At 36.5% G+C, this 21860-nt stretch overlaps 2 protein-coding genes across 2 annotated transcripts in view; one reads left to right on the top strand and one right to left on the bottom strand.

Moving 5' to 3' along the window:
* Window positions 1-21860, top strand: part of LOC145669676 (beta-mannosidase-like) — a 186983-nt gene that overhangs the window by 114396 nt on the left and 50727 nt on the right. Inside the window, exons 13-15 of the mRNA XM_081737932.1 lie at window positions 2716-2921; window positions 6237-6428; window positions 10578-10832. Of these exons, the coding sequence (XP_081594058.1) occupies window positions 2716-2921; window positions 6237-6428; window positions 10578-10832 (653 nt within the window). The remainder of the gene's footprint in view (window positions 1-2715; window positions 2922-6236; window positions 6429-10577; window positions 10833-21860) is intronic.
* Window positions 21037-21729, bottom strand: LOC145669832 (uncharacterized). The gene has a single exon (XM_081738177.1). It carries the CDS (start codon window positions 21727-21729, stop codon window positions 21037-21039), a length of 693 nt encoding a protein of 230 aa, XP_081594303.1.

Below are 21860 nucleotides of genomic sequence, written 5' to 3'. Positions count from 1 at the left end.
TTCCAAAATTCAAACTTAAGGATGTTAACCTAATTAGGACCAGGTAATAGTCTAAGGTAATTGATGTAAAAATTTAGAAGTTGCAACTTAATAGGTAATTATTAAAACCGACAGATTTGAAACAATAACAATTTCACACTTTGACTTTAAGTTTCTACTTATAGGTCATTGGTAGAAATTTGTCTTTAGTGAAATTTGATTCGTTGATTCCTCCTTCAAACTCCAAATTTTGGACTTAGTTGAAACCTGATAGGTAATTATTGTAACGTATTGATATACATAACAATTTCGCACTTTGAATCATAGGGTTGTAACTACGACCAATAGCCTAAGGTTATAGGTATAAAAATTTAAGACTTGATATCTGATATATAATTATTAACACCAATTGAAACAACAGTTTTATACTTAACTTTATTCATAACTCACAGTCTAAGACCATTAGTGGAATGTTATTCTTGGTGCAATCTGATTGGTTGATCGTCGGAAACTTATTCTTGGTGGAATTTGATTGGCTGATCACTTTCAAATCTATCCTTCATGTTCTTTAGTTTCAATATGTTTTGCTTCAAGTATTTAAATCATTGTACCGCAAAGTTTGCGCAAAAATGGTACCGAAAAACCTCAAGCAGCAGCAGATGGACTTTCGAAAGCACTATGCAGTGACACAATGGAACGCCTAGAAACAGAGCAGGACTTGTTAACGAAACTTGTCACTAGTGACGAGAGGTGAATTATTCAGTGTGATCCTGAAACGAAAAGGCAATCTATGCACTGAAAAACTCCCTCACTTTCGAAGAAGGAAAAGACACACAAGAGCAAATCCATAGTGAAGGTCATACACATCGTGTTCTTTGATATCAATGGGCTATTTTTAATTGAATCCAAACCATGAGGTCAAACAGTGAATAACCAGTATTTCAACAGGTTTTGGTGAAGCTGTGAGAACGTATAAGAAAGAAAAGACCACTTTTGTAGAAGAACAATTAATTGATTACGCATCATACAATGCTCCTTCGCATACTGTTTTGACCGTTAAACAGTTTCCGATAGCTAAGAATATGACAATAATGGGACACTCACGTTATTTGCCGAACTTCGCACCGTGTGACATTCCTTTCTTCTGAAAGTGAAATCCGCCTTGAAGGGAACTCATTTTCAGACTGTAAAAGAGGCGAAGCAGAAATCAGCAGTGGTACTCAAGACAGTGACACCTGAAGATCTCCTTAATTGTTTCCAACAATGGAAACTCCATATACAAATCTTTAAAGAGAGGAGACGGGAAAATGTTGAAGGGGAAGGGAAACTTTTGATTTATAAGTTTATGAAAATAAGCCATACTTTTGACACCAGTCCCGTTGCTCTTTTTAGCCAGACCTCTTATAACAGTTTTGCAATCGTACTCAAAATAGCATGATGTATAGACAAGAAAAGAGCTTTTTATTTCATCAGAAAACTAAAATCCTCAAACATTTAGGGCAAAAACTTAAGAAATTAAAACAGTACCCATGTGAGGCCCCAAAACAGTTAAAAGAAATAAATGCATTATATTATCTGTGTTTGTTAGTACACTAAGACAATATCTAACTTCATGCAATATGAAAATCATAATTATGATAAAGTAACACCTCTTATCTAATCTAAATCCAACATGATTCCAATGACATCAAATGTACTTTCTTTTAATTATAATTATTTCTTTTTGTATCCAATAATATTTTCAGTGTTTCTTGACTCAATTATATTTCAAATTTCCAGCAAACCATACCCCCTCTCTTTGCATGCATCCGACCTACTTACGTGATATTAATCTTCCTTTCGCATACTTCCGACCTACCTATGTGATAATAACCTCTCCTTTTTCACATGCTTCCGATCTACCTACCTTGAAGTGACATTCCGTTCATCGCATGCTTCCAACCTATCTACAAGATAGTAACCTTCCATTCTACACATGCTTCCAACCTGCATACATGGTGGTAGTGAACTCTTCTTCACATGCCTCCATCCTAGCTACGAGATAGTAACCTTCCCTTCTACCCATGCTTCCAACCTGCCTACATGATTTGAACTCTTCTTCACATGCCTCCAACCTGACTACGAGATAGTAACCACCCCTTATACACATGCTTCCAACCTGCCTACATAACTGTGAATTCTTCTTCACATGCCTCCAACGTACCTACGAGATAGTAACATCTCCTTCTACACATGCTTCCAACCTGCCTACATGATAGTGAACTCTTCTTCACAAGCTTCCGACCTACCTACGTGATAGTGAACTCCCCTTCTTCACATGCTTCCGACCTTCCTATGTAATAATGAACTTCCCTTCTACACGTGTTTCTGACATCGATACATTGTACTGACTTTTCCAGCACAATGTTTGAAATGAAATAACTTCCAATTTACATAACGTGTTCGGGTTGGAGTTTCTCGTTTTAAAGACAGTATATTAAATAGTGAATTAAGGGTTCAAAGTTACAAAACCCTTCCGTTCGTACGGTTAAGCTGCCCTCTAAAATCCCACGTCAGTCAGGGGTTAAAATATACTGATTAGTAAAATCTCAAATACAGTGAGTTTCATAAAATTCTAATTTTACAATGGTGGAGATGTTGTGTAATAATTTATTAGGCTTGAATGTTGAAACTATTCAGTTACAATTATTGTGGATTGATTTTTTGATGAATATTTTCGATTTTTATTTTCAACAGAATATGGTGGACGTTGGAAGATGTTGCACTATTTCGCCATCCGTTTCTTTAACCCCATTCTTGTGTCCCCTTATCTGGTTAACAATACTCTAATTGTATACAGTGTCTCCGATCTTTTAGAACCACTTAAGAACCTTACGCTTTACGTTAAAATCTATGGATGGAAGTCTCTGGAGCCGCTATATGTTGAGAAACTTAAGGTTAAGGTAATGTAGCGTAATCTCCTCTTTTGTATTACGTCTGTTAGTTTATGACACGATTTTTATTGAATGTTAAGCTCCTTCGTGGCTAAGCAGTTAGAGTATGCGCTTTTGGCGTGTGAGACCCGGTTTCGATTTCGGCGGGAGTTCATGCGGTTCGAATTCCACTTAATCAGTAGGTCCCGTCTCATATAACTCCTCTGCTGAAAGGGACGTTAAACTCAAAATCAACAACTCTTATTGATTATTACATATTCAGAGTCTGGTCAGTTTCCCTGTTTCCATCCAAACAAATTGAAGTTGTTTTTCGTTCCACCCAGTCATCACGCTTGGAGTGATGGACATTGGAATGGACATAACGGTTTTCATTGTAGGAAACTTCGGTACAGCTGCCGCAGGGCTATATTGTATCACTCCTTACACGCTTTCCAGAGACCATTTACAGTGTCAAATCGACGTGATGAAAGGAGCCGTTAGAAAAGTCCAGAAGCACAGTATCCTGTAAGACTATCGCCTCATCTAATAATGGGAATGTCCATGATTGGAGTAGCATGGATATCAGTTGCAGCTGACATGCGTTTTTACAAAGACCTTGATATCTTGGCCACATGACTTGGAACTTTGTCCTGATGCAGTTGCAGAATGGGTGTCATTGGCATATAATGCTGGACTTTCGTCTGCGTAAACTGAGGATTGAACATGTTCTTGTAATAAACATAATTGATTTTGAATCTTTTTCAACTTTAAGAATCCTCAGCTTCCTTCTGTAGTGAAACCTAGTAACAACCATAAAGATGTACAAAGTATATATAAAACAGCCTCTTGCTACTTCTTACCTTTCCGTGCTCATTGAAATTCTAATATGAGAGCCTATTACTATCTCATTCTCCTTTATGAAGTTCCAATACTAAGTATTAGAACAAGAATAACATTGTTCACGCTTTGAGGAATGTATTGTCTCACCTATTCAGCGTATTCTTGTAGAGTGTTTGGAATACTCAGGCTTAAAAGAACATTTAGTATTATCTAAGTATAATAGTCATATGAGACAGATAATCCTGCTTTTAGTGACAGTATTCTTTAGTTTGTTCTTGCGACTTAAATAGTAAACATTCCACGGAGTTTCTATTTAACTTTTACTTGTTTCGTTTTACTATTATTATTCTTTAGTCTATGCATAACGTTGTTTAGTTTAGTCTATACATAGTTCGGATGCATTTTTATGATTTTGTGTTGCGTTGGGTTTGTGCAATTCCAATGTTCGACTGACGTATATTAGTTTCAATGAAAATAAAGGAAGAGAAAAGTACGATTTCTGGTTAGTCACACTTGTCTTCCCCTGCGGTCAACCCCTTTTCCCGTCGTTCAGTAAACATTTGAAAGATGTTAGATAAAAGAAATCTGGAGTGTGTGGTAAGAAAAAAATCAACAACTGTACGTTGGACTGCTGAATAATTAAAGATGTCCTCTGCCAAGAAATGATTAAGATGTGGAAAGAAGAGGTTATAGTCGGTGAGAGAATACGATGAGCGAAGAAGGGCTTCATACTGAACTCAAGGAGGGTAAGCAACTCTTAGAACAATATGTGGTCATGGATGAATTGTCGTACAACATGAATACTGTATCTGTTGACCATTTCTGGATACTTGCAGATAAGTTTGCGGTGCTTTCATGATTGTGACAATCCGCTGGTTCATCACCAAGCTTTGCCTCCACCGAGAAAGATAATAGAGACACCCCTCAGCACATACCACCATACTAGTACCAACAACTAGTGCTGGTTCAGGAATAATTTTGGAAACCGTCCTTAACGTCGATCACGATCCAACCACTGTTCTGGCAACTTACAATTGTCAAAGCAGGTTCAATTTTAATCAAAAGTGACAAACCAATGGTAGAAATTTTCCCGCTTACTGTATACTCAGAGAGCTCCATTTCTTTCAACAGTGATCTTCGTTGGCCAGTGTTAACTCATGTTTTATTATTGAGTACATTTTCAATGTTCCAACTTCACAGAGCCATCATACTCCAGTGGTTCAATACATTCTAAACTCGCTTGCATGGCGCTATCACGTGTATGGAGTCCAATATTATTCATGAAATATTGAGGAAAGTACTAGAGCTGTTTTGCAAATCATTTGAATCTCGAATTCGATAAATTTCTTCTCTACGCTAGTCCTGTCGCCAAGAGTTTAAAAATTATGTATTACACCTGTTTATGTGTACTTAATGCGATATGTAAAAGCTATGAAAGCAATATAGGGATCTTTCTTTCCCTTGCTTTTCGTACACACAACTATCTGGAAATAAAGAGGTTGTTTCAGTTATATTGAGCCGAAGTCAATGTGCAACTGTACCGCGTATCCACAATTCATTGCCATGAAGCTGCCACGAGGCAAGCAACAGTATCTCATTAGTTACGTAGCAGAGCAATGTGATCGAGCGTAGTCTTATGACGCAGAAACTGAACATTTTCGAGAGGTGTTAATTGTAACTCTTTCCGACGCTAAGTTCACGACATCAAACGGCGTAGAAATGTTTCAAGTGCGTAATTTCCGTGTAGGTCGTGCTGCTGTAAATTATATTATACGGAGATATGCAACACAGAGTCCTGGACCCACCACACCAACTAGAGCAGCTAGAACTGTTTCTCAAAAGGGTTTGTGGTCAGTGGATTGTGGTCAGTTTCTCGCAGAAGGAAAAACTGCGTCTCCAAAAAGTGGAGCAAAACGTCAAAACCAATGCTGCGTACTGCTAGACTCATGTCCTGACTGAAATATATCATCAAATCCCAGCATTGCACGGATAAGACATGAACCAGGTTGAACTGCACCAAGACAAGACATCCAACTACACCGCAAAAACATCACTGGAATTCAGTCGCCGTATGCAACAAAAAACTGAAATTTTAGCAATTCACTTCTCTGATATTCCTGTCAAAAGTCCAGGGGTCAGTTCAATGAACTATTGAGCTTTCGGACTCCGCAAGGCGGTGCCTGGCCCATCTTCGATTCCGCACCATCACCGGCCTATGGAAATCCTATAAAGTGGAGTGGGATGCAATATCAATGGAACAGCTGCAACACAGTCTCTTTGAATTGAAAATACAATCCCGGAAAATAGTCAGTAGAGGTAGACTGCAGATCGAACAATAATTGTAATGGAAACACGGCATTTTCTAGGTTAAATATCACATTCGAAACCTCTATAATATAAGGTTAAAATAACTGAATCAACCTTTGAATAAACTTCACAGTTGTAAAATAAATGTTGAAACTACTCATAAATCCAAAATACTCACTAGATGTTTTATTTCAACAGGTCAAGCCTGCTGGTGCTTATGAGATATATAATAAAAATATTTCTGAGCTGCCATTAACAAACCCGAATTCCACAATTTCTTTCATACAAGTTTCATTGGAGGATCTGAGTGGTGAAATGGTCTGTTCAGACAATTTTGTGCTTCAACAAACATACATTAACACGATGAAAATGGAACCCCCGAATATACAGGTAAAATCACAAGAAATTACTTTGGTTCTATTGAGGTACTATCTATAGAGAATGGAAGTAGCTAAGTATTTTAGGGGAAAAAATCCTCTATATTGTGTGCTAATGCTAAGATTTACTATGCATATCCCATGCACGTGTAAAGGTACTGAAGATGCTAAAAGTAATTGTCCGTCAGTATTCAGACCCAAATCACAATGGCGTGCATTTGCTTCATGCCTGTCTATCTGCCACTTTCAGCACACTTAATGTATCACAAGGTTTGGTTAAATTTTATCAGGGTTGAAAAGATATGAAATCATCTGTTTTTTAGTGATTTATTACTATCTATTTTGTTGAACTCTACGTTAAATAGACTCCGCGTCAAGGGTACCCATCATAAATTTTAAATTTTAGAACTGTCAAAGAAATTAGTTGGAAAGTGGTACTTATCACCCAAATCTATATTATAAAATTGAAAGTTGTGACCAGAGAAAGTTGTGACTATGTTTGTGACTCTTAATCTCTGAACTACCCCACCGACCTTGATCAAATTTTTAACGTGGATGGAGTTCTGGTCTGGAAATATTTCTATCTATTCACTTTATCGGTAGAACTTAGGAGAGGGAGAGGGAAGGGTAGGTATAAAATAAATAAAACTTAATAACTCTTGAACCACCCGACCGATCTCGATCGAATTTTCGACGTAGATGAGATTGAAAGATGGGATGTAACGTAGGGTTGGGGAAGGGGCAGACATTTAAAAATGGTCAATAATAACCAATATTAATGTCGAATCCATAGTTTCTGGGATTGCTGAGATGAACGGCAATACTTCTAGTGCCGTTTAAATCCAAATTCAGCCCCGCAACTTGAGAGAGGGTAGGGAAAGATGTAAAAATGATCGAGAATGATTAATATCAAAGAGCGCTTTAATAATATTAAAAAGTGGCTGAGTAACGGAACATATTACTCTTTTTTCTTAATTTAGCGAAGCGAAGTGGGTAGTTGGGGATTAATTTAAGAAGAAGGAACATAACCACGACCATACATGTTGTACTCAAAGTTATTGAGTAATTTTAGAAGTACTATTACCAGGGATCATATTAGGACAATATATCCGTTTTTTATGTGCGATGATGGGAACTGGGACGACGATGGGAACCCTTCTGATACTTTGTAAGCTAAAGCAAATATTGATAAGTAGGTTTCGATGGATCTCTGGTTTGATCGCAGCGTATATGATTTTGTGATAGACAATTTCATGCCCTTAGATTTTCTCGGGGTTCTCCCATTTTCATCTCACATTCTAATTCCATAAATTATTTCATAAGTATTAACTTTAATTAATCATGAGTCTCTTTCAGCCCACATGGATTTAAAACTACAGATTTCATTATCTTTTAATAAGTTAAAAAACATTAGAAGCTATTGTTGTTAATGTCTGAAATCAATACAATAAACCTTACAAATCAACCTTACAATTTCGAAAGAATAGATTGCAAGAGACTTGTCTATACATACAGTACTTACCAATCAAATTGTTAGCTCAAGCAACGAAATATTTTACTCAAGCTTGTACAATGAAATGCAATCAAATATTTAGTTTAACGTCAAGGCTTATACTGTTTTACTAGCTTTAAAACAAAAAGATAATAACTAACTCTTTGTGGCTGAGTGACTAACGTGTTTAGAGCGATATCATTGGAGCTTGGTCCTTACAATTTGTAAAGACAAAATGACGCATATGATTTAATACATATTCTTGAAAATAATTAGCAAAGGTGTTCTGGTGTTCTAATAATGGCAACCATGAACCAGAAAAAATATTATTCGTTACGTGAAAATAAAGCGCAAATGTTCTATTGTCGTAAAACCTCTGAGACTCCATTCAGATAAAACAAATTTGGAGATGTTGCAATGTCGTAGAGAAATGTTGGACCATAGCATTGATCTACGAATCTATAAAGTAGTTTTATCGATTCAACTTAGATGACAGTTAAAGCATGTAGACGTTGATATTAACTTCATCTATTAGCATCTATACAATTATTTAAATTAATATTAACGAACGCAGATATGTGCTAACACAGGAGTAAGCAAACACCTTTGAAGCAAAGTGCTAAATATAAGATTTTTCTTGGATCATTATAATAATTTGTGCCATGTTGGTAGATGGGGTTATTGTTAACATGAACGATTTAATTGACATACACCCTCCATTCCAAAAGAAACCGAACGTTTTAAAAAACAAAAAAGCAATGTACATTTTGGAACAAATCATTTTTATTAATCAATGTATTCCCTTTCTGCTTCGATACACATATTCGCACGCTCCAACAAGTTGTCAAACGACTTCTCCATGTCCTTTATTGGAATGGTCTTTAGGACGGCGGTCGTCGCCTTCTCAATGGCATCAATCGATGCGTGCCACTTTCCTTTCATCGCCAAATGCAGTTTCGGGAACAGACAGAAATCGCACGGAGCGAGATCTGGTGAATAGGGCAGATGATGCAACCGAATAATGTGATTTTTGACCAAAAATTCAGTTACAAGTCGCGAACGATGTGATGGTGCATTATCGTCCAAAAGAGTCCAACTGCCGATTTCGCGATATTCGGGCCGAATACGACGAATTCTTGCCAGCAAACGCTTCATGACGCCCAAGTAAAACTCTCCAGTGACTGTCTGGCCGGGCTGAACAAATTCTTTGTGGATAATTCCTTTTGAATCGTAAAAACAAATCAGCATCACCTTAACTTTTGACTTCACCAAGCGACTTTTTTTTGGGTGTTCCTTCATCCGGCGCTCTCCATTCAGCACTTTGCCGCTTTGTTTCGGGCTCATATTCAAAACATCACGTCTCGTCACCAGTTACAATCGATTTCAAGAAGTTTCGATCCTGCCGAGCACTTTTAACGATGTCTTTGCAATGCGCAATTCGATCAACTTTTTGGTCTTCGGTGAGTTTGTGTGGTACAAACCGCGAATTAACCTTCTTAAGGCCCAAAACTTCGGTCAAAATGCGGTATGCTGTTGTTTGAGGAATGCCTAATTCCATTTCAATAACTTTCACCGACGATTTTTTGTTATGTTTGATGAATTCACGCACTTTTTCGATGTTTTCTTCCGATAATCCGGTTCTGGGACGGCCTGATCTTTCGTCATCATCCAGCGTCTCTTTACCCGATTTGAATCGCCTGAACCACTCGTAAACTTGCGTACGAGATAGACACTCATCACCATATGCATTTTGTAGCATTTGGTGCGTTTCACTAAAAGTTTTACCCAGTTTAACAGAAAACTCAATTGCAGCTCGTTGTTTGAAACTCATTTTCCGACCGATGTACACAACACATTGACAGTTGAAACGCAATAACTTTGTTGCCGTGCATCCAAATGTCATGACATTTATACCAGTTGTCAATGAGGGACTACGCCATCTACCGGTAAAATATTACAACAGATGGCACTAGTGGTACTATTTGTTTTCTAAAGTTCAGTTTCTTTTGGAATGGATGGTGTATAACAAGAATGAATGTTACTGCTTAATTGATTTGTAGAACAAAGTCACTAATGGTTCAAAGTTTACCTACGATATTACCATATCGTCAAATTTTGGTTGTACCTAATACATGAATGAAAGCAACAGGGTATACCATTATACAGTGCTTTCGTTTTTTGTTTTTTTTGGAGCTGTAGAATAATATTCTGAGATCCATACGTGCTATTTTTAGGATACCCTATATATATATGTATATATGTTTGTGTAAACAAGGAATATTATTTTATATTACAAAGTAATACTCAAAAATAGTATGGTACAGATCAAATGTAGTCAACTAAATGTTATTAGGAAGAAATTACCTATTTGCTTAGATATATAGAGTACTTCAGAGAACTGAATTCCAAAATTACTATACTTAATAGCAACGATAGCCACATTGCCATATTAGGAATTTCTGCAGTCACTCTATAGTTATGACTTCCCGCTGCAGTACATACCGGCAAAATAAGCTATAACATTATCACTAGTTACCACATTTACCTCGATTTTTTTTACAAATTTTTTCAACAAATGTAACTATTGAGCTTTCAACTTCCAGCTGCCTAATTTTCTTACCGAACTGTTTAAATAACTAATTGATGTTTGTTTTCTTAATATGTATTTAGGTGAGGAGTGTATCTCTCGTGACAACTGAATCAGACCCTTACAAAAGCGTGTTCCATATTCAGCTGAGAACTGACGCCATCGCTCTGTTTGTTTGGTTGGAAGCAAGAGGAATCAAAGGGCGCTTCTCAGACAATGGTTTCATCATGAATGAGGAAGAGGCGTCGGTTGTATTTTATGCCAGAGATATGACTACAGCTTTGCAGCTAGAGGAAGCTCTAGTTGTAACATCTCTTAAGGATATATGCAACGGAAGCGTAAGTACGGAATACAATTAGTTACTGAAGAAAGGAACAAGAAATCACTTACCTGAAAGCACGTTATTCATGATTTTTGTGTGGCTGACAAGCTATTTTCTAGAAATCATAGCAGTAACACAAGACATATGTAAAACTCCCATGTATTAGGAATCTCCATTAACAGGTTAAGTGCCGCGTAAGACCACGTTGGTCTCACATAAAATCTTGTCTTCTGGCCACGTGGTGCCAGGTTGGTCTCACATAACTTCTTTTCTTATGGCCCGTGGTGATACACTGATGTCACTTTTTACATTAAAATCTCTTGCATTATATAGTAGTCGATCTGGTAGTACGAAAAACAGCCTTGGCCTGTGGAAATGTGAGTCCAACGTGGTCTCACATTTCTCTAGCCAAAGTGGCAAAAATAGATCGTGCTTTCCACATTACCGTCTACATTAGATCGTGGTTTATGTATTATTCAAGTCACTCAAAACTGAGGCGATACAACAATCACATGGAGTGAAAGTACAACAAAGCGTACAGAAGTTGCCGCTAAGTTGTTACAAACTTACGCGTTTGCATTTTCCAAGGAAAATTCGGACACAATCGGTTAAAATTTGCGTGGTGACATGTTGGTCTCACGCGGCCACTAAGTCTATTCCGGCTAACAGTCTATCTGGTGCCACGTGAGACTAACGCATTACAAAAGTATCAATACTACATAGTACCGATAATACAGGATGACCTAAAATGATTTTAATTTACTACCTAGGACATACAGAAACCAGAAATATAGAAAATAGATTCTGGCTATAGGAGATGCTTTTGTTGTGATATGTGACACTTAATCTGTTAAGCTTTCCTCCGCTATTGTGAACCTTCGTAAATGAAAAGTTCCAAGTCAATCTCTTTAATTGGAAGATCTCGATTTCGTTCTAAACCAATGACTGTTTGTCTTGGCTAAGAATATTTATTTTTATTGGGCGAAATAACTTTCGAAAGTCTCCAACAGGTAAGGCTGAGTTGGTGAAGTAGCTTTCTAAAAATTACTCTTATACTGATTCATTTAAAATGTTATTCTCTTATGTGTTCAACAATATAGGGATTCCTAGTAGACTATTTTTAAAACAAATAAGACATTAAAGCTTATATCTACGTATACTTTTGTTGAACCTGATTATATTCTAAAGGAGAAAGTTGCAATTTTAGCAGGAAAATCTGCTTTAATGCAAGTTATCTTTAAGGTTTATATCGCATCAGGAAGGAACAAAATGCTAGTTGACAATTCTTTCTTTTCATCAATCTGTTCGGATGAAATTCAAGAAGTAGATGGGTTGGATTCGTAGTTGGGAGAAGAAGAGTTCGTTATGTCAGTTAATACCTAAATTGGATCCGATGCAGATCGTATAACATTACTTTCCCTTTTCAACATCAAGTCCATCTACCGTTACCCTACACCTCGTTTCCCATTTGCCTTTACTTGGTGACACCCCTCGCTCGGTCATTTCAAAATACATGACTCTACATGTGTTTTCTCTCAAAATCAGTTTTCCCAGCAAGGCGCTTATAGTGAAGTCTTGTTGTTATTTTAAGACACTCATATTACGCTGAATTATCTCGATGATAATACTATAAATAGATATTTGTTGCTAACATTATAAAGAATAATTCAATGCTCATTTGGCTGAGTACTCACCGTAAATTAGTGGGAACAGTACGACAAATCGTTTTTTTCAAAAGTGTAATAAATTTACAAGTTTTCAGTCTCAGGGGTATGAAAATCTTTGAATATATATATATATATATATATATATATATATATATATATATATATATATATATATATATATATATTTATTATAATTCTCTGGTTCATTCTTATTATAACGCTGCTTGTTTATGTGTTTCAGACTATTAACCTATGACTTACAGTCATTTGAAAATAACTATGTTCCTTTCCTCAAAATTGGCTTGTTAGCAAGTCGTGTACATTGAAATTTGGCACTGTTAGTATGAATTGCTTGATTTGATTTTTAGTTTTAGTTGATCAACAGCGAGGCTATATGATACGTGGACTTACAACTTAACGTGGAATCCAAACTATATGACCTCCCAACGGGTCTTCCACGCTATAGCCACGAGGAAGCTCTGGCCCTGTTAGTTAAAGGTTAAGTAACTAATTCACTTTATGCGCGTTCGCACAAGACTTCTATTGATTTCTATCCCTAGCTAATTGGATATAGCTTCTACTTTAACTTACAGTTAGCTTAAGGTTAAAGGATCTTATTTGCAAATGGTAGGATTTTACCTTTAATACCTAGGTCTTCAAACAATTCGCCACCACAAATTCATTTGTAAGTTTCGTTATCTCTCAACGTGTTCTTCATAGGTATATCTCGAACTTTGTACAAAGAGGATCACAAAGATTAAAAAAAAAGAGCTCAAGAAGAAGATAAATTAAAACTACGAGTAGTTTCCCACAAAGAGGGTCCTTCGTTGAATATTTGAAACAAATCTTTAGACACACACACAGAGAGAAACACACAAAAAACACTGTATTTAGAACAGATCCATTCAGCCGTCTCATAATTTATTTTCTTATGTCTTAAAATGAAGTTTAATAACATATTTGTTTCATGCATTTTTGTAATAATTACCAATTATATAATATTTTTGGGAAAATTTTACGAAATTATAATCCCAACGTTTATGATAAATAACGGATACCAGCTATTGACAAGATTTACCACCATATGAAGTATTATTGGATGAGTTCCATCGCTCGCATACGTTACTCCTTATTATTGATTTTTCAAACGAAAACCAAATGATGGATGATAAACAGAATATACAGAGTCTTCCAAAAGTCCTGCAAAAAAGTAAAAAGCTGTAACTTTGTAACCATTTATTGCATTTGTACTAAACTTTTAATAGACTTGTAACAAAGTATGAAATTTTGTTTCCAAGCAGTTTTTCAACGCCAAACTTCCAGCTGAGCACCATTTACGTCCAAAGATTGCTGCAGTCTTTTCGGGAATCCAAGAATGGCATTTCGACGCGCTTCATCCGTAATACTCCCAATCACATCACGTATCTTCTTCCGGAGGTCCTGAACTAACTAAAACTAACTAACTAACTCTATGGCCTATGGAACTCGGAGGTTCAATGCAGCGTTCACAAAAGCTCTCCACTGACTTCTATCCTTAGCTAACTGCATCCAGTTTCTACTTTGTATGCCAATCTCTGCGAGATCCATCTTAATATTGTCCTCTCATCTGCGCCTAGGTCTTCCTAATGGTCGTTTTCCGATTGGTCTTCCAGTCAAGACTTTGAAAGCGTTTCTACTTCCTTCCATTCTAGCTACATGACTCGCCCATCTAAGCCTCCTAGACTTGACGACCCTAACAATGTTGGGTAAACCATATAAATTATGTAGTTCCTCGTTATGAAGTATCCGCCATTCCCCATTTCCGTTCCTCTTGGGTCCGAATATTCGTCTAAGGATCTTGTTCTCAAATACTTTCAGTCTATGTTCTCTTCTCAGAGTAAGTGACCATGTTTCGCAGCCATACAGAACAACAGGCATGATTATCGTTTTGTATATTTTAAGCTTCAAATTCCTCGACAGAATTCGCGACGACAAGAGATTTTGAACCGAATAGCAACACGAATTCCCTGCTTTTAGTCAACATTTAATTTCTTCATGAATATGATTTTCCTCTGTTAATATTGATCCTAGATATTTGAAATTATCCACTTTATCAAAAGTATTATTTAATATTTTAACGCATCCATAATTTGCTGTATTCCGGTCCCGACGCACTTCCATGTATTTAGTTTTCTCTGCATTTACTTCTAAACCCATGTCCCTGCAAGCGTTTAATAAGATCTCTGCATTTCTTTCTATTGTTCTCCTATCATCACCTATTAAATTTACATCATCAGCATATGCCATAACTTGGTGAATACAGTTCAACTCTAGGCCCTGGTTGTTATCTTTGATTTTCCTTATAGCGTATTCCAGAACGAAGTTAAATAATAATGGCGATAACGCATCTCCTTGTTTCAGGCCTTTTTCGACGTGGAAGCTCGTGGACAAAAATTTTCCTACCCGGACTTTACTTTGGGATTCATTTAAACATATCTTAATTAATCTAATTAGCTTTCTCGGTATTCCAAGTTCTGTAAGAACGTTGTATAACGTTTCTCTCCTAACCGAGTCGTACGCCTTTCTAAAGTCAATAAATATTTGATGTACCGGGATATTGTATTCCCACTTTTTTTCGAGTATTTGGCGAATGGTAAATATTTGTCGATAGTTGATCGATTTCGTCTAAATCCGCACTGATAATCTCCAATAATTTCATCTGCGTATGGGGTCAGTCTTGCTAATAGAATATTTGAAAGGAGGAGGTCCTGAACATCTTTCGGTTTTTGCTTGTAAACTTCTGTATCATTTTCTTACGAACGATATTGTGTAGCGTTGCCATTGGCACTCGCAGCTCCAAGGATCTGCTTTTCAACGATTTCTTTGGACTTCGCAACACGCTTTCCTGCATGGACTGAATCATATCAACACTGGTTATTGGCCTTGCGCTACGAAGCAAGTCCAAGACACTTCCGGTAGCTAGGAGCTTATCGTACCATCTCTTGATACCTGAACCTGCAGGTGGTTGTTTCTGATATTTTTATCGGAATTTCCAAAATACTAGATTTTAACTCACAAAACCACGCCACACACTTCGCTTTCTCTTGAGTAGACGCCATCTTTGTCACGTGATTTGCGGTTATGACGTCAACGTTTACATCCGCTCATTATTGCCAACAAGAAGTTTAACATTTCCACTAAACATTACAAACAATATACAAAATTGTAAGTAGTACTTTCAAAGTTACAGCTTTTTACTTTTTGCAGGACTTTTGGAAGACTCTGTATATATATATATATATATATATATATATATATATATATATATATATATATATATATATATATATATATAAACGTAAGATTATACAGCGTATATTATCTTCAATAACTATGTATGCTATTTTATACATGAAAATAAAATGACGCTTTATAGTGTTCAGTGGTGGGGATGATAAAATATGTCTCTCTTCATCGAAGAGAAACACACTGTGGATCATTATGATGCTGCTGCACTCGATTAAGTGCACTTCAAACTTGTCATTAAGCATCCGAAAGATGTCAGCAGATATTATATCCTCATCTTGCACGAACATGCATATTCAAATGTCAACCAGACGACGGTGCTGATCATGAATTGGAACACAAAATCCTTCTTCACGCATCCACGATATCTATTGCACTGACATCCAGTTCTTCCAGCATCTCAATAATTTCTTTGAAGTGAATAATTTATATGGTGTTTGACCGATGCAATATGGAGATGTTTGAGCATTTTTTCGCACCCCAAACCCCAAACATCTTTCACTTCAGAGTCTAAACGTTGCCTGACGTTGGCAAAAGTATGTGGTTTTAGACGGTGACTGTTTTCATTGACAGGTATTGTTAATTCTCACTTTATTTTACTTTATTATATTCCTTGGCCTTTGGGCATGAAACACCTGGAACGTCATTAGAACCAACTTAATAACTGCAAGAAATGGTTGTTGCTACTGGAAGCAAAATCTTCTGTCGTGACCAATATGGACCATATTAAGTATGTGTGCACAACTTCTTAACTCATACTGTGTAATCATGAAAGTTAATGTAAACTAGAGATGATGAAATTATGATGAAAATGCTTTCAATCAAATATTCAATAAATTAATTATTGCGTGTTAAAAGAAGGCAACAAACGATAAAATAGAGGATGTTACTTAATATAAGTTACTTGGTATACTGTGTATTCTTAGTATGATGTTACTCAGCATACACTGTAAAAAATGAGGTGTTAAAACAACACAAAATGACTACCACTTTAGCGTGTTGCTTGTGTGTTAATTCAGCACCAAGCACGTCTCCTTCCGAGCATATCAGCAATAACTCTACTACCTAAGAGAATTTGCATTGGTATTTATCGTTTAATATGAGCAAAGCTTTGCGAAATATATTTGGCACTTATGCCAAGTAACGAATAATGTTCTATGTTTTCTGTAATCGGTTACAATAATATTGTTGTAAACCTGGGGATCTTCTGACAACACTTACAACAGTATTGCCATCTCCTGTTCATAAGTGCTAAGACACAAGAATAACAGATAAAGAAAATAGATGGAAACATCGATATCTGTTTAACTGTTGTAGATGATTCACAGGTATACAACTATATTATTGTGACCGATTACAGAAACTATAGAATGTTATTAGTTACTTGTCACAAATGCTAAATATATTTCGCAAAGCTTTGCTCATACCAAACAGTAAAAAACGATGCAGATACTCACAGTCAGTAACGAGGTATTTCTGATATGCTCTGAAGGCGATGAGTTTGGTATTGAATTGACACACAAGTAACATGCCAAAGTGGTAGTCATTTTGTGTTGTTGCAACACCTCATTTTTTGCTGTGTAATGTTATTTGCGTTAGTATAGTGAAGTTACATAATATAGTGTCACTTGATACTAAATTTCTTTGAGCAATATTATTTTAAAAAAAAAACTACACTACAGAGTGAAGTTAAACTTGTAATTCTACAGAGTACTTCTGTCGTCTGCAATAAAATACAAATCTTCCCAAGAGAGGTTGAATAAACCTAGGATTGGTGACTCGTTTTGCATAAGAAGTGCCCTCTACTGAAATTACTTGATATGGTGCCTCAAATATCGAAATGGAAACACTGACGTTACTTTGCTGGTTTGCTCATAACAACTTAGAAAATCGACTAACCAGACTTTTCATGGATGAGTAGAATTTTAAAGGAGATAAGGCTATTGCTTCTTAGCTGTCAGCGTAATCCATGCACTTGGTTTGTTGTATGCCACACTCCGTTGCTGGTGGCTCAATGTACTCGGACGCAACTCCGTTGTTTAAACCTATACTGAATACGAGTAAATAAGGAGAATGGCCAAACAATTTTCTTGGGCTCAAGAAGGGTTTTAAACTGGCTCTTTTTTATTAACTGACTGACATTTTTGTCAGGCTTAACTACATATATATTTCAAGGTTTCAAACAATCATTCTTAATCTGTTTTGGGGATTATGAACGGGTACTGGTAATTTTATTTTTCAGAGCATCCAGCCTTGTTCCAGGAGGGAGAGAAACAAAATTTTTAGTGGGCCCAGAAACGTTAAATAAGTAAATAAGTCCTACAGACAAGAAGAGAAAATAATGTAAAGCAAAATCCGTAAGATTAAGGTAATAATAATCGTGATAGGACATATAGTTAGTATATGATATGATTGGTTTCCTGTGTTTGTGATATTGAACCTCTGTGGTCCGTAAAGCATAAAGTTACTTTGTTGGTAACATTGCAAAATGTGGGACGGCAGTGGCACAGTGGTAGAGCGTTCATCCGTGGTGCATGAGGTCCTTGGTTTGATCGCAGCTCGCGCCAAGTTAGCTTTGTACAGAGCAAATACAATATGCGTGGGTTCTTACAGGGTTCTCCAGTTTCCTCCAACTTTCTTCATTCGACAATTTCATTCATTTCTCATCATCACCGTCTTCTTTAGCCTAGCCGGCATATTCGTGGAACGTAAAACTTAAAGATTTCATTTCATTGCATTGCAAAATGAACAGCACGAAGAAAAAAATTATGAACCATATTTAAATTATCAAATACTGTTCTGTTTTTTCACTTTTGAGTGAGGATATGAAAGAACCAAGGAACGTGTTAACGTAACATTAATCACTATAATATACAATTCTAAATATTCATATTTCGTAATGCAGTATATTTAAAGTAAAATTTCTCGTTGCTAATTCCTTGCTTCACAACCAAATACCTTATAGTTACGGTCGTATTGACGTATCACATATTTTTGGAAAATTCTCGGAGAATGGAATTTAAGGCCATTAATCGTTATTTCGTATACAAGAAAAATCCACTGAGAATTATACCATCCTTTAGTCAGTTCGACAATTAAATTTGTAAGGTATAAATTACATTGGAAGATTTCAACACACAGACAAAACGCCGGGAAGAATTCAAGAATGCGTATTGAACGGTGAGATAGCCACTAACATATACACATACACCGTCCTTGGTGAAGATTTATATAGCTGCAATTGCACGTATAGGATTCTGCCCTCGGTGTTGTAAAGCTATTTTTAATCCAGTTAGTTTATAAATACATTTACTAGCACATTTTACACTCAAACGCGCGGATAAATGATAGAGATAAATAATTTTCAGGATTACTCTCAAAGTGACATTATTCTTTCCTGAGTAATGCAGCGTACATAAAACCAATACCTTGACTTGTATATTATTTGTGGGAGTTATTTCAGGATGGATAAAATAAATCTATTCAGCTGTAATAGTGACAGAAATAAGTGTGCGTAGGCATACTGCCGTATAAGCATTTTCTCCTTGTAATCGAACGATCCTGAGATTCAATATTACAATTTGTCATTGTCATTCTAAACGGAACTTATGTCTTTTTCTCTCATCTCCATCCCCCAACAGGGTTACCGGGACAGTATATTCCAATACAGTTACTGGTCATTTACATTCTTTCATTTTTTAAATCATATTTTGCTAGTTTAGCAGTTACTTAAGTCGGTATTTGCCACGCCAAGGCAATCATTTATGCAATCATTATGTACTCATACAATTTTTTGACCTAAAAAAAATTCGAAGAAAGTTCTAAATTGTCTCGCCGCATGCTATTTAGTGTGATGATTAGCACACTAAAACCCCCACTGAAACTAATCTTGATGAGAATTGTACAGAATAATTCGAAAGTGGCGGAAATTATGAAAATGCAATTCATAGTCGTTCAGAGTTGGTGGGAGGACCGTAACACAGAGTATAAAGTTTTTTCTTTGCTGTTAATTATGGATTTTGATGTTGATGATGTATGAAGGGGTGATATGTTTATGTACTTTATTTACAAATCACACATATCACATCCAAAACTAATGAACTGTATGATTAAACCCATATTACTGATTCACCCAGATATCATGAAGGAACGAGAAATAAGACTTGACGAATATTTTAGATGTTACTTGCTTCAATTCTTATTTAAAGGTACATGTGTTAATATGATAAATATAACATGCTTTGTTCATATGTTAATATACTGATATAATACTTAAATATTAGTACAATGAATTACTTATCTTAACATCTTTCTGCAGTAATCGTTGCTTGCTGCTAGCTAAACCACATGTTGCTTGCTAACCATCATACTTTGTCTTCGATCACACATAAACTGAGTAGCACTCTAAAACACTGTTAAGAACATGTGAATCTTGTATATTAATGAACATGAGTATTTCTCTAAAACCTATGAATAAATATGCTTTTCTGAAACTATTAATGAATATGCTTGTCTAGTTGAACTTCGAAGCACATTGTCGAATGCACAGACCCACTTGAATAGCACACTGAAGGCACTGTTGCCAGCCAATGCAAAACACAACTCAATAAAACTCACTAGAAAAATCACTAAAAGAATCACAAAGAATTCACTAACACTACTAAACTATATACAAAAAATGAAACTAATATGAATAAAAGTAATGCACATATGCAAGCTTATCCATCCTCCCCCTCCTTGATTGGACACAATCAATTAATATTCTAGGGGTAAAGGAATTAGCTTAGCAACACTACGCCGAAAAATGCCACTTTTACACTTCACAGTTGCCACTCGCACTAAGTTATCACTGCCCGGATGAACTTCTTCAATCACACCTAACTTCCACACTTGAGGAGGAACATTGTCTTCTTTTAACAATACGACCATGCCCGGTTGTAGATTAGGCTGAGCTGACTTCCATTTTCTTCTTTGTTGTAACTGGTTGAGGTAATCTCTGGACCAACGTTTCCAAATATGCTGCTTCATTTGTTGAATCCGTTGCCATCTTCCTAATCTGTTGATAGGTACGTCCAGTAGATCTGGTTCCGGAAGGCTGAGAAGTGTAGCTCCCATTAAAAAATGTCCTGGACTGAGATACATTGGATCTGTAGGATCGTTGGAAATGGCTGTCAATGGTCTTGAATTTAGAATGGCTTCAATTTGAATAAGTAACGTGTTCAACTCTTCGGATGTCAGACTTGCAGTTCCTGCTACACGCCCTAGGTGCTACTTCATGGATTTTATTGAACTTTCCCATGACCCCATGTTAGGAGATCTGGCAGGAATGAATTTCCATTCTAAACCTTCTTGAGCTGAGTGTTCCAGGATGTCCTTTCTGTTAGTCTTGGATTCAAAAAATTGTTGCAATTCTCGATTGGCGCCAACAAAGTTTGAACCATTGTCGCTACAGATAGATAAGCATTTTCCTCGCCTAGCAATAAATCTCTTCAATGCTGCGATGAAGGCTTGAGAACTTAAGTCTGAAACTATTTCTATGTGAACTGCTCTAGTGGCTAAACAGATGAACAACGCTGCATATACCTTCATTTGAATTTTGCTGCGAATTGTGGGCTTGACATAAAAGAATCCTGCGTAGTCCACTCCCACGTGTACAAATGGTCTTGCTTCATTTACTCTTTCCTTGGGTAAGTGTCCCATTAACTGTGATGACCTTGTTGATCTCCACTTGAAACAAACCAAACAATTGTGTACTATTGCCTTGACCATCTTCTTAGCTCTTGGAATCCAATATCTGGTACGCAAAGATGCAATAAGAAGCTGTGGTCCTGCATAAAGCAACCTTTTATGTTCTTCTTTGACTATCAGGTGGGTGAAATGATGACCTGCAGGTAGGATGAATTGGTGCTTGTTGTCGTACTCCAAGTTTGAATGTTCCAATCTTCCTCCTACTCTTAGCATTCCTTCCGTGTCCAGAAATGGAAAAAGATCCTTGATTGGGCTCTTTGTTGAAACTTCCATTTGTTGCTGCAAGTTCAATATTTCTTGATGATAGGTAGTATGTTGTACCATCTTGATACATCTGTGTAACG

Source organism: Thermobia domestica, chromosome 14, assembly GCF_964235325.1.
Source record: "Thermobia domestica chromosome 14, izTheDome1.hap1.1, whole genome shotgun sequence".
Lineage (NCBI taxonomy): Eukaryota > Metazoa > Arthropoda > Insecta > Zygentoma > Lepismatidae > Thermobia > Thermobia domestica.
This window is presented reverse-complemented; position numbering and strand designations above follow the sequence as displayed.